Here is a 13,050-nt window from a genome sequence, read left to right as displayed (position 1 = left end):
AGCCTGTCACTGTTTTCAAAATGGGAGGGGGAAAGGGAGCAGAGGGAGTTTAGTCTGGAGTTTTTTTTAAACCACCCCACCCCCCTGAGAGTGGGACAGGTGTATTGGAGCCCCCTCCTGAAGTGGGAGAAGGGCTCCAATTCACTCACCCCAGCCTTCAGCACCAGCTGGAGAGCCCCAAAAATGAGCTCCCTCAGCTGCCTTCCCCCTCCCATTCTGAAAACAGGGAGCACTTGGCAGAGAGCCTTGGCCACTGCTAGGGGAACCTAGCTAGATACCCCTCCCCCCTGGAACCAAGAATGAACTTCTGTTTGGTCTGGGGTAACACTAACTCAGAATGCTTTGCAGAAATCCTTCTGAGTTACAGTGGGGAGCTGCACATCTCTCTGCATCCTTACTTTTAAGGGTAATATGGTAGTTATTACAAGACTGAGTCACAGAAGAGCAACAAGCAGGGAACCTAGTGTGTTTGAAATAGAATTGTACTAAGGTCTAAGTCTGCTTACACATCTAATAGGTCAAAAAGAATATGACCCTTAGGGTAAACTATTTACAGAACCAGGTAAAAATATATACATTTAGAAGCTTTAATGAAAAAAGATAGTTAATATCATCATGTGTGTAAAATATTAGCTCACTTTTCAAGTTCTGAGCTCTCTCTACTATTCATGTAACCTACGTGCAAATATGTTTTTAGTCTCTAGAAAAAAACAAAAAATGCTATCATTTTGCCTTTGAAGAATTGCTGTGTTTTTTAGTGTTGTTACATACTAGCCATTTGACAGAACTGCAGCATAGACCAGATGACAATTCTTAGGATACAGCAGCTTCTTTAGAACCGAGTACTGGTGCATGAACTCAGATTTCTAGTCATACTCTTTGTGGCTGCTTTTGATCCAAGACTGCTACACAAGTCAAAACAAAACAAAAAAAAAGTCTCACTTAGAATGCAGCCAGACACAATGTCTACTCCACAGACTTGTAATTTTTTAAGCAATGCAAGGGGGGATATGGCAGTGCAAGGGGGGACAATTTTTTAAGCCACAAAATTCTACAACTGATAAGCACAAGGGGACAACAGTTGAAGAAATAGGATATTTAGTGTCATAAGGGGGATTGCACACACGCAATCTCTCCTTCCTTGCATGGACACATGCATACCCCTAGCCCCCCACACTCCTGTCCTGGGGTACCAGTGCGGATCCCATGCTCCCACAGTCCAGCCATGCAGCTGGGAACCACCTGGTCCTGGAGTGGCCAACAGTAATGCAGGAAAATGGCAGCTACAGGTGCGGGGGGAGTAACAGTAAGTGGGTGTGCAGGAGCCCAGTGACAGCTGGGTGGGAGAACAGGACCTGTGCCAATGTCCCAGGACCACTGCGGGCAGGGCCCAGAACACGATGCTGGGAGCATGGGCATGGGCTGGCAGGGGCTCTATGGAGTTGGGCTGGATTCCCACTGTCCCTGCTGGCGCAGCCTGGCCTGGCTCCACAGAGCCCTGCCAGTTCAGGCCCCGTGCTCCTGTTGCCCTGCTCTAGGCCCCACTGGTCCTAGCCCAGGATATTGGCACAGGCCGTGTGCTCCCACCCAGCTGCTGCTGCTGCACTCCTGTGTGTCCGCTCACCCGCTTGCTGCCACTTCCCTGCTGCCTACCTCCACTTTCACTGCTTACCTGCCCCTCACCACAGCACTCCAGGCACCACATGGTTCCTGATTTCATGGCTGAACCGCAGGACTCAGAAGGAGCTGGCCTTGCCCAGCTTTGAACACTGGGGCAACTGTCTGCGGTCCTCCCCTGCCTTCCTCCTCCCCCACCTTAGCTGAATTCCTCTGTCTGTTGGAGGGAGGCAGGAACAGCCCTAGGGTCCTGCTGCGGTGCGTGCAGCGGTGGGAGCTCCCCCCCATGTGTCTGGATGAGCCACCTGGGCTCTGACTCTTCCCCAGCCCGGCTTCGCTGGGGCCCCCACTCACCCCATGGCAGGGTGCATGAGGGCATAGGTGGCAAAAAAGGGAAGGCCAACAGGGCTTAACCCCCACACATGCAGGGCACCGGTAGGGCCACAAGGCAGCCTGGCTGTAGGCTTCCGGGGGCTGCAGCAGAGGTGGGGTGGGACGCACGCGGAGCGGTGAAGGGGGAAGTGGAGCAGGGGCCAATGCTGCACAGCTGGGGTGGGCATGGGATGGAGCTGTGAGCAGCTCATCCAGGGGGTGCAAGGAGTGGGGGGAACGCAGCCCAGGAAGGCACAGGAGGCACGCACCTCCAGATGTGCATGTGGGCAAGATTGGGGCAGCACCAGGCTCTTCCTGGTGCAGCGGTGGTGCTGCGAGTGGGTGGGGTGGGGCTACAGTGAATTTTCAGGTACCTGCAGCCCTCCCCATAGCCCTGCTCCCAGTGCCACTGCCTGGCTCAAGAGCCACACTGGGAAGAGCCTGGCACCACCCCAGTCCATCCTGCCCCGTGCGCAGATTCAGAGGCACGCACCCCACATGCCCTCCTGGGTTGTAGGCCTCATGCCCCCTGGACAAGCTGCTCATGGCTCTGTCCTGCACCTGCCCCAGCTGTGCAGGACCTGCCTGTGCTTCACTCCCTCACTTGCCGCTGGCGGGGCAGGGCAGATCGACGCCCCAGTGGTGAGGGAGGGAACGGGGCACGTTCCCCCAGGCCTCCGCTTGTTCCACTACCCAGCCTGGCCAGGCCCACTCCCCCCAGCCCTTGTTCCTGCCTGTGCCCCAATCCCTCTCTCACAACTAAGGCCTCAATCTGCCCTGCCCCTACCATGGTCCTTTCCCCACAGACCTACCTGTTGGGGGAACACACCCCCAAATAATTTTTTCTCCCTCTGCCTCAATCTGCTCCCCCCCCCATTCCCCACAGACTGACCAGCGGGGCCGGGGGTAGATCTTGGCTTGATTTTTAATCCAAAAAGTGATCTTCTACCCAAAAAAATTGGAGACCACTGCTTTAAACACTATAGCTCAGCTTTTCAGCTCAGCCTTTACCACTGTTTAATACCAGTTCAAAGAACATGTGTCATACTTGTGATGCTCTGGAAGCACTGAACATTCAAAGATTACTATAACATTTGTTTAAGTGCTATATGAATAGTTGTGTTCCTGGTCCAGTGACAGTTTCCTATCTAAACTTCAGTCCATGTGGGTAATCAGTTCAAATTACTAATACAGTTGTGACAAGTCTGTGGAAGTATCAGCCATGGTGGGGAAATAGCATTTATTTTGTTTAGGTTTCACAGATCCGGACAACAAAGGAGGAAGCTGTTTAAATAATCAGCTCTTTTTATACATGCAGATCAAATACAAAAAAAAAAAAAAAAAGGGACAAAAACTTGAGTATTGTACCTGCTAGGTCCCAGTCCCAACATATAAGATAGGTAGGTACCTGGGTAAATGTGCTTGTCAGCTATATACAGCTCTGATGCACTTTCTCTTTAATGGGTTCGTCTAACTGAACAGTACCAGGCTTTGTGAAAGCTGGTTGGCTACCAGCTGACTTCGGCACTGTCCCGGAGGGATATTAGAGTAGTTGGTGCAAAACCAAACTCAGACTTGCAGAGGTGATCACAGGGGAATGCAACCTAAAACTCCTGTCTAGAGGGAGAGGAATGTTTATCCCCATACCAAGAAGGGTCACGTCTAGTAGCCATTACATGGCTTAAGGAGGCCAGGAACAGCAATGGAGTAATTAACCCCAAAACTGTGATGCCTACCACTATGTTACTATCTTAGGAGACAGCAAGAGAAGGCTGCTATCTCAGTGAGGTGAAAGGCCTGCTGGTGACATGTGTGGATCCTATCAAACTGTCTCTGGTGACCCTAGGCTGCTGGATTCAGGAGTTTACTGTAGGAATCTGACTCGGATCACCTTCTCTCACCCGGGATTGGTGCTTCTGTTCCATATGGTGCTCCTGGGAGGGGGATGAGATTTTGGGGCCATGTGCCATTAGCAGTCTTCTCCAACTCCTGCTACAGCTGCTCTGATGGCTCCCAGGCATTCCCACCAGAGTGTCTGCTGCTGCTTTGGCAGAAGTATGGCCAGACTTTTAGAATGTTCAGGGATTTTAGCAGGCTGCCAAAAATTTCCTGAGGAACATGGGAGAACGAAAATGGTGATTTTTAATACAGTTTAGTACGTCTGATTGGAATTTGTTGGGGGTGGGGAAGCACATTTGTATTCTCAGAGGTTCTCCCCCATATCAAGAGCTAGGAACAAACAATGGAATTGTTAATCCTTCTCTAAGAAAAGGTTGCCAAACTCTTTTTAAATGGACCTCATTTTGACAATCTAAATATAGATGTAATTATGATCTGTTGATATGATATACTTTCAGGTTAATACCATCTTGTACCTGTTCAAATTATAGGATCAATTCCATAAAATTTCACCTGAAGAACTACGTTGATATGCACCAAGGGTTCTATTTACGGTAGTTTATAGGACTCGGACCAATGTATAGTGAGAATTCCTAAAGTTACAAGTAAAGCAGATTTGTATACTTCCTGTGTATGTAGTGAACATGCTGATAACTTTGTTGCCAAAAACAAAGGTGAGATTACATCTCACATCATGGCGGGAGTGAGGAGGGAACCTAAATACAAAAACCTAGTTCAGTTACCAACTGCAACCTATGTTTATGATATTTTATTGGGTGCTTCAAAGCACACTGGATTTTCCTTCAAAGGATACACATATATAATTAAAAAATAGTTGTTATATTTTATTCTTCAGCTGAAAAATAGGTAGTTTTGGACTATCATTAGTTACTCACTCTTGCAACATTACTTGGGGAGGAGACAGTGAAGTCATCAATGGAGGTGACATTTGTTCAGGATAGAAGTCAGTCCTAGGTGATTCAGTTCCTGGTTCTACTTTAATAGTTTTCTTTAATGGAGGTTTTTCATAAGATTCAATTACAGGCACTAGAAAAAAAGAAAAAAAAAATCAAGTATGTAAAGAGCTATACAAGTTAAACGATATAGGCAACATCTAGATCTGAAAATGTAAAAGTTGACCAGCTCAAGTCTTGCATACAACTCACATTAAAATAAGACTTCTAGTTTTTGGTCTGCCTCCTAATGAATTTGAATTTAATACAAATCTCTTATCTTGACTAGGTCTAATCTGGATATATTTTTAGGATCAATAGATATATTTGGGTATAAATAAGTGCAGAATCTAACCCATAAAGTCTAACCAGAATTTGCATGGCAAATACTTCATGTTTTAGAATAAGGATTTTTGTCCTGATTTTTCATTTCCTAAAATGAAAATCACTTACTCAAAATATACTTGGATATACAATTATTTGACATAAAAGAGAAACAGAACAGCAGTACCACCTACCTGGTACACTACTTGGATTCTCCAATTCATCAGCAAGAACTGTAGGCATCATTAGAGGTTGCTGGAGATGAGGAGTATACATGAAGGGAACAGGCTGGACCACAAGTGGCTGTATAACTGGGAGTATTCCAGGGCTTCTAAGTCCATGGTGTGAAAGAGCCGCCATAACTGGAGGGATTGTTAATGGTAAGGGAAATGGTTGTACTCCAGGAGGTGGTGGTGTGAATTTTTTCATAGGTGGACTGGGTGAGGACAGAGTTAGTCCAGGTGAGGCTCTTCTGTGTACAGTCTGAAATTTTAGTGGGGAAGGAGAACTTCCAGCTGAAAGTGGTGAGCTTCGTTTGTTCACCGTTAGATCTACTGGCTCCATCTGGATTCCATTAGCTAGTCCTTCTGGGGTTGAATAGAATTTATTGTGAAACATATTTGGTGTAGAATAAATGACGCCGTATTTGTTTGGCTTAATTTGATCCATGTAATTGGATGGGTATGACTGGGGAAACAAGGAGAGAGAAGAGGAGAATTAAAATAGAAACCATAAGTTCTAAAAAAATTCTAGTGCTAAAATTACTGATGCCTGGTCAAGCGAGGCAAACTAATAATACAAAAGGCAAAGGCATACTACATTCATGTATTCCTTTTTTTCTTAGGGGGAGAGCAATTCAAGTTTGATTCTCTAATCATTTGGAAATCAGTAATCAGCATGCAACAAAAGAGAAGGAAGTGCAGTATATAGATCCTCCAGATTTAATTATTAAGACGTTTTATCTAAGAAAAAGTGCTTTACAAACATGTAGTAAACTTCCATCCATCCTGTGTTGTAAACAGGATAAGGAAAGTAGGATGATGCCAGATTGCTACAGATGGATAAACTGCAGTTAAATAAGAACACAATTAAGCTGGAACTAGATTCTAACGGTCCTAAACCCCAGTCAGTTATACCTGTAATTGGAAAACACTTACTCTCCCCATCTTCACTAAAACCAAAGTCTATTCTAAACAAAATACTTTACAACTGAATCCTATAAGCAAGTTCAGAAACAGTCAATGTAAGAAGTTAGAGTTCAACAAATACATTTTAAGTGTTTTTTCTTGGAGAAGATTAGGAGGGAAATGCAGCTAAGTTGCTATTTTGGAAAGCTATGTAATCTTGTAAAAGGGACAAAAGGTTTGATTCTCTGATGTGCTTAATGAGTATTTCCTGACTGTTAATAAGAATTCATGATGCTCATTCTATTTGAAAATTAGACTTTAATAATGCCTTTCACACTGAAGGAAAACATGTTCTTGAATAATAAACAACTTTTGGGGTCCTATTTTAAACCACTCCTGTCATAAAAAAACATTTAAAAACAAATTAAATGAATACAGAGCACCATAGTACTCTGGAATGCCTTCAGATCCTTTTAAGGTTGTTATGGGTACCATGCAGCATTAACACCATTAGGTGTGCAAACATCTATATGTTATTCACAAGATAAACTGTGGTATTTCAAATTGGAATATATCATGTCAAAAGCCTGCTGTGGTCTTTCCAAGTTCTTTGCAACAGAAGAATTGTTCTATTATTTTTCCATAATCAAAGAAATGAGTTAAAGCTGAAGGCTGGCATTTTCCTAGGGGTGCCTCAAGTCTAAGATGGATGAAAGCCACTGCTTTAATAGATAACAACTTTTAGAAGCCTATAAAATATTCTAAGACAGGAATGTACATAGTGTAGTTTATACATTCTACATTTAAAAAAAAATATTACTTTGCTTTCAGCATCTTTATGAAATATATTTACATATATTTTCCTTGGGTGTATAAGTTCTCACTTTGCAGCCATGCTTTCCCGCTGCCCCAAACCCCCCGGGGCTCTGCCTCTCCCCACTTACCCCAGCTCTTGCTGCAGCTGTCCCGGGAGCAGCTGATGCCAGTTCCCTGCAGCCTCTGGGCCGCACTGTGCCCTGGTGCAGGCAGCTGGTGTTGGCAGCTCCCGGGCCTGCTCTAGCACGGGATGGGGTGAACGCAGACAAGTAGAGCCTTGGGTGGTGCAGGGTGCAGTACTCACCCCAGCCCTGGCTGCAGAGGCCCTGGGAGCTGCTAGCACCAGCTGCCTGCAGCCACTGGGCTGCACCATACCCAACCCCCCCCAGGGCTCTGCCTATTCCCACTCACCCCAGCCCTGGCTTCAGCGGCCTCGGGAGCTGCCAGTGCCAGCTGCCTGGACCAGACCATGGTGCAGCCCAGCCATTACAGGGAGCTGGCATCAGCTGTTCCTGGGACAGCTGCAGTAGGAGGTGGGGTGAGCGGGGACAGGGAGAGCCCTGCAGGGTTTGGGGCATGGTGCAGCCTAGTGGCTACAGGCAGCTGGTGCTGGCAGCTCCTGGGGCCACTACAGCTGGGGCGAGTGCTGTGCCCAGCACTACCTGGGGCTCCGCTTGTCCACACTTACCCCAGCCTGTGCTGGAGCGGCCCCAGGAGCAGCCGACACAGGAACTTATCCCTATTTCTTACATTATAAAGTGTGTTCACTTTATGCAAATTCAATTTATGTGGCACTCTCCAGGAATGCATGTAGTGCATAAATTGAGGGAAACCTGTATCATGACCACCTTATCCAGAAGTGCTCATGAACTGTATGAAAGTATAAGCACTGCTAGACACAGCAGTAATGTTATTTATTATAATTCTAAATGATCAAGGCCACCACATATTGATTGAGTTTAATATTTAACAGTACTTAGCATCTACTAAATCTGATTAAGACTGGGGTGGAGGCTGGAATTCAAACACTGAATACATAAATTGTATTAAGTGCTTGTGTTAAACTTCAGTTACTGTCCTATAGTACAAAGTCTAGTTGGCTTTACTATCCTGTAGAAGTGTCCAACAGTACAACTAGGCATCAGTTTATTTGTAACCCAGAAAGACTTATCACAAGGTCACTAATCTGAAGCAGCAGTGTAATGAGGGGTGGGTGAACAGGGTACTAGTCCTGTTCACCAACTTAAGAGTGAGCTTCAAGATTGGTAGCTGCTGCTGTAGGCCCGGGTGCCACCACTGCCCATGGCAAAAAAACAGCATGCTCTGCCTCTCATCTGAACATTTATTCATTTTGTAAAGTACATGCCAGCTTTGGTGAAGGAACATTAGAATTCCTGTTACACTTTTTGTTCAAGTAAGGGGATCTCATATTCAGACACTATGATTCTGAAGCTGCAAATATTTGTGAATGTGACTAGTTTAATTCACATGAGTAGTCCCATTGTATTCCAGTCTCCATAGGTTTTCACAGAACTAGGGTCCTACATGTCTTCCAGTATTTAAAATTATACTACTCTGAGGTCGACAACACAGAAGTATTGTAATACTGGAAAGGAAGAAAAAAAAAAAAATGGAGAAGACCATCCATATTAAATCTGTGATTTAAAATTGTTGTTGTTGAAGTAGGAGCCTGTGTTAAAGAACATAACAGTTCTGGCTAAATCCCAGCCCATTAAAACATTTTTGCTTCTCTCATTAGAAAAAGTCAAACTATTAAAACAGTAGTGCAAAAAATGCTTATAAAAGATTAAGTAAATTTAGAAAATTAAGTCTTCTGCCCCTCCACTCCCAAAAGAACCACTCACCCAGTGCGACAGAAATGACAATTATATTTTCTAAAGTAGCTTGCTTTATTAGGAATTCAGACTTGCTCCTGATCTCTTGAATTGCTTTGAATAAAAGGTTTGCATTGTTGTAAGCTGGCACAGATTTCACTGAAGTCAGCTATTTTTGTGCCAGTCTGGAGAGGCTGGCTTATTTTTTCTAAGCTTTCCTTTACTCTGAGGTTGTGTGCACCATGTTTCTGTCTGAATTGCAGAAAGAAGTAGGGAACACACTTTTTGTTTGTTTGTTTTTTTACAAAACTTATTAGGAAAAACTGCATAATCTAAAGTAGTACAAAAAAGAAGAAATGTGAAGTACAAAAATATGCTTTAAAAAAAATTAAAAGTTTGATGAACTTTTCATACCAGGTGATATACATAAAACAATTACACAGTGATATACCAAGTCATTTCTACACAAATGAGGCATTGGGACAGCATATATGCTGTCAATTAAGCAAGAAAATAAATACTGTATTTACTCAATTACAAGATGAGGATCCCCCATTCAACAATGGGAAAACAAAGCCTCATCTTAGAAGCAAGTAAAAACGCAGTACCTGCAGTTAGAAGCAGCAGGAGGAATCCACTTAACAATGCACGGAGCAATGTGGGACTTGGTGCAGGGGCATAGGGTGGTGTGGGACCCAGGACAGAGGCCCCCAGTGGTGTGGGAAGGGACCGGTAACAAAGGGGACAAAGTACTTGGGAGGGAAGAGGGGGAACAGGTGGCTGGGGAAGGCAAGTAGTGGGGCAGGCACACAGGTGGGGCAAAGGGCTGTGATCAGGCTGCCTGCTTACCCTCCCCATTTGCCTCCCCACTGCTTGCTCCCCTGCCACTGATTTCCCTGCTGTAGCAATGGACAGGGACAAATTTAAGGTGACCCTCCAATAATTAGATCCAATACATGAAAAATGTATTAATTTGTTATAATCTTCCATGTATAGAACCTAATTATTGGAGGGTTGTCTTTAATTCATCCTTCCCACCATTGCAGGGAGGGCGGAAAGGGGAGCGGTCAAGCAGCTTGCCCCCTGTTTCTGCCTCCCCTGCTGCCACCTGCAGCCTCCACTTTCCCCCTACTCCCCACCCTTTGCTCCCTGCTTCCTCTTCAGCCTCTGCTCCCCTCTACAGCAGGTGTATGGGCTGTACAATGTTGTTATGGGGCCAGGCTGGGGCCATGCTCAGTGCCCCAGGCTGCAGCATACAGCAAGGGTAAGGGAGGGATAGGGACAGGTGGGGGAGTAGAGTCTGCATTGGAGAGATGGGGCTGGGGGAGAAGGGGGAAAGAGGGAAACCTGGCAAGATACTAATATGTGGAGAATTAGAAGATGCAGACTCCTATACTGACTGTTTCAGGAAAAAAAAAAACAGTGAAATTCTTAACAAATCTAGAACTGCAACAACTTCTCTCCCTCAGAGAGAAGAGCCACCGCAGTCTCCAAGATCGAAAAATGAAATAGTAATCAAACAAATGGACAAGGCTGGAGCTTTAGATATCTTGTCAAGACTACATCAATGAAGCTGACAGACAACTCTAATACCAAACAGTATAAAGAACTTGGGGAGGATGCCACACCAGAATTCATTTTGGAACTGGAAAAGATCAAATCCTTCCTGTGCCAAGTTCAGGAAAATGACTTCCACTTATCCCTCATTCTCTCACCCAAGAACTTTCTATATGCTCCCAAAGATCCACAAACAAAGTAACCCTGGCAGACCCATCATATTCAACTGTGCTGGATATCATCACTCAAAAAGCTATCAGGATTCATAGAAACTACCTGAAACCACTTGTCACTCAAATATAACGTTTTCTACAAGATACCAGAGATTTCCTGAACATCAACCACCTCCCTGAGAAGGTCATACTTGCAATTGTCCTGGATGTCATGAGCTCATACACGAACATCCCACACCAAGAAGGCACAACTGCCTGCTTGAAACGCTTTTAGAAGCCTGGAGTGGATTTAGATCTGTAACAATGGGCTGCACAAAACATCCATTTCATCCCTCACCCATAACTTCACTTCTAACACTTCCTCCAAATTAAAGGCACAGCTGCGTACCCCTCAATATACCAACCCCTTCATGAGCCACCTGGAGGAAGTGTTTTTAGACAACTGCACCATTAAACCTACTTTATACAGATGATATTTATGTTATCTGGACTGAACATCTGGACTCATTTATTGGCTTTCACCATAAGTTTAACAACTATCATCCCTCAACCAAACTTTCTTTGGAATATTCCAACACTAGCATCAACTTTTTAAGATACCACAATCCATATCCAGGATGGCTAGGCTGACCATATGGGAATCTGGGACACTACCCATCTCTCCACCCATGCTCTCAAGTCAACCGGGGCAGGGCAGCATGCTGGGCAAGCAGCAGTGCCTGCCTGCCAGCCTGCAAGGTGCTCCACACTGCTGCAACTCCCGGACAGACTGTGCCCCATGCCCCTGTGTTTCCAGGATACCTATTATAATTCCCAACAGCTGGCCAGAACCAGCTTCCAAAATCTGGGACTGCTCCAGCTAAAAAGGCACATATGCTCACCCAAAGGATGGCACCCTACAAACCAATATATACAGACAACTTACCGGCCACCATACCTATGTCCACAAGACCAGTGGTCATCCCAAATGCACCAAAAAGGCTATTAGCTACAGCCCAGCCCTCAGATACCACCACATCTGCTCTGAGAACACTTGTGATGCCCACCTGACCAACCTAAAATCTGCCTTTATGCAACAAGGACACTCCAGTAGACCATACATTTGAAAGAGCTATCCAAAAGTCCTTCAATAACTGATATAATACAAGATGGAAACCACCTGTGACTGCACACACCTGGTCGTCAGTTACTACCCCACACTGGAACAAATCAGAAGGATTGCTGAACTACAGCTTCTACTGGACAAAGATCAGACCTTGAGGGAAATATTCACAGCCCCTTTGCTTCTGGCTTTCAAACAACACCCTAACCTTGCTTATGACAATGAGCTGGGCAAACCTACCCGACAGACATCAAGTGGAAAGGACACGGACTTGCCAGAAACACTTAACCTGTCAGCACATCTCCACTGCCACCACTATCACTGTCCATAAAAACTCCCATCAGAATCCAGGTTCCTACACATGCCTTTTGCAAAATGTGATATACCTGATATTCCAGTACACCAAGTGCTCTCATGGCAACTAAGTGGGTGAAACTAAACTATGCACCAGAATGAACTTCCACAAAAATATACAAAAAGGACAGAAACATACACACATTATTATGAGCACGTTTCTCACAGAACAAGCACTCCCCCTCTGACCTCACTACTCTTGTGCTCAAGGGAAATCTATCCAACACCTTTAAAAGGTAAACTTGGGAACAAAATGTCACAAGCTGGTGACTAAACAGTGTCCAAGGACTAAACACTGATATCAGTTTCATGGCAGTTTTCAACTGCCGAATTCTTTCCGCACAGGAAAGGTGAGAAAGACCCTCCTCCCTTTTGATAGGTCTTGATCTCCCAGTAATCATCTTTTTTTTCTGCTAACTGTGTCTGCTAAACCTGAGAATTTCTATTGCTCCATCCCATCTGCTATGTGGTGCCTGGCTCCTGTGCTCAGAAACCTGAGAAAAAAATTCTTGCATTTGAAAGTTTGTTTAACTTTATCCCAATTATATAGTTGGTCCAATAAATCATGATTAGCAATTCTTCTCAGATGAGAGTGACTGTCTTATCTGTGAGTTCGAAGATGGCTGACAAAGCCAATCTGGGATCAAAAGGTTCTATTGTAACTCAGGGGCATGTGTGGGGTGGGTGGCTCCAGATTCTTGATTCAGTCAATGACATGCTGTTTCTGCAGCTCCTGCTTTTCTGTTTCCTGTTGTGGTCATGAGGTTTCCAAGTACCAAAACCCTTGCAGCAGGCACTTCCTCCATTTGGGGCAGTCCTAGGTGACAGTCTCCCATGAGTTAATGGGAATGTTGCATTTTTTCAAGGTGGCCTTGAGGACCTCTTTGAAGTGCTTTCCCTGCCTTCTGCTTGAGCGTACAC

At 45.0% G+C, this 13,050-nt stretch overlaps 1 protein-coding gene across 4 annotated transcripts in view; it reads right to left on the bottom strand.

Moving 5' to 3' along the window:
* The window catches only part of KLF3 (KLF transcription factor 3), a 46,143-nt gene that overhangs the window by 15,880 nt on the left and 17,213 nt on the right, over nt 1–13,050 (bottom strand). For all 4 annotated transcript variants that reach the window (XM_014594953.3, XM_059721634.1, XM_059721633.1 and 1 more), the window contains 2 exons: nt 5,360–5,852; nt 4,785–4,935 (listed from right to left, as the gene is read on the bottom strand). In XM_014594953.3, coding sequence (XP_014450439.2) covers nt 4,785–4,935; nt 5,360–5,852 — 644 coding nt within the window. The remainder of the gene's footprint in view (nt 1–4,784; nt 4,936–5,359; nt 5,853–13,050) is intronic.

Source organism: Alligator mississippiensis, chromosome 2 (genome assembly GCF_030867095.1).
Source record: "Alligator mississippiensis isolate rAllMis1 chromosome 2, rAllMis1, whole genome shotgun sequence".
Classification (NCBI taxonomy): domain Eukaryota; kingdom Metazoa; phylum Chordata; order Crocodylia; family Alligatoridae; genus Alligator; species Alligator mississippiensis.
This window is presented reverse-complemented; position numbering and strand designations above follow the sequence as displayed.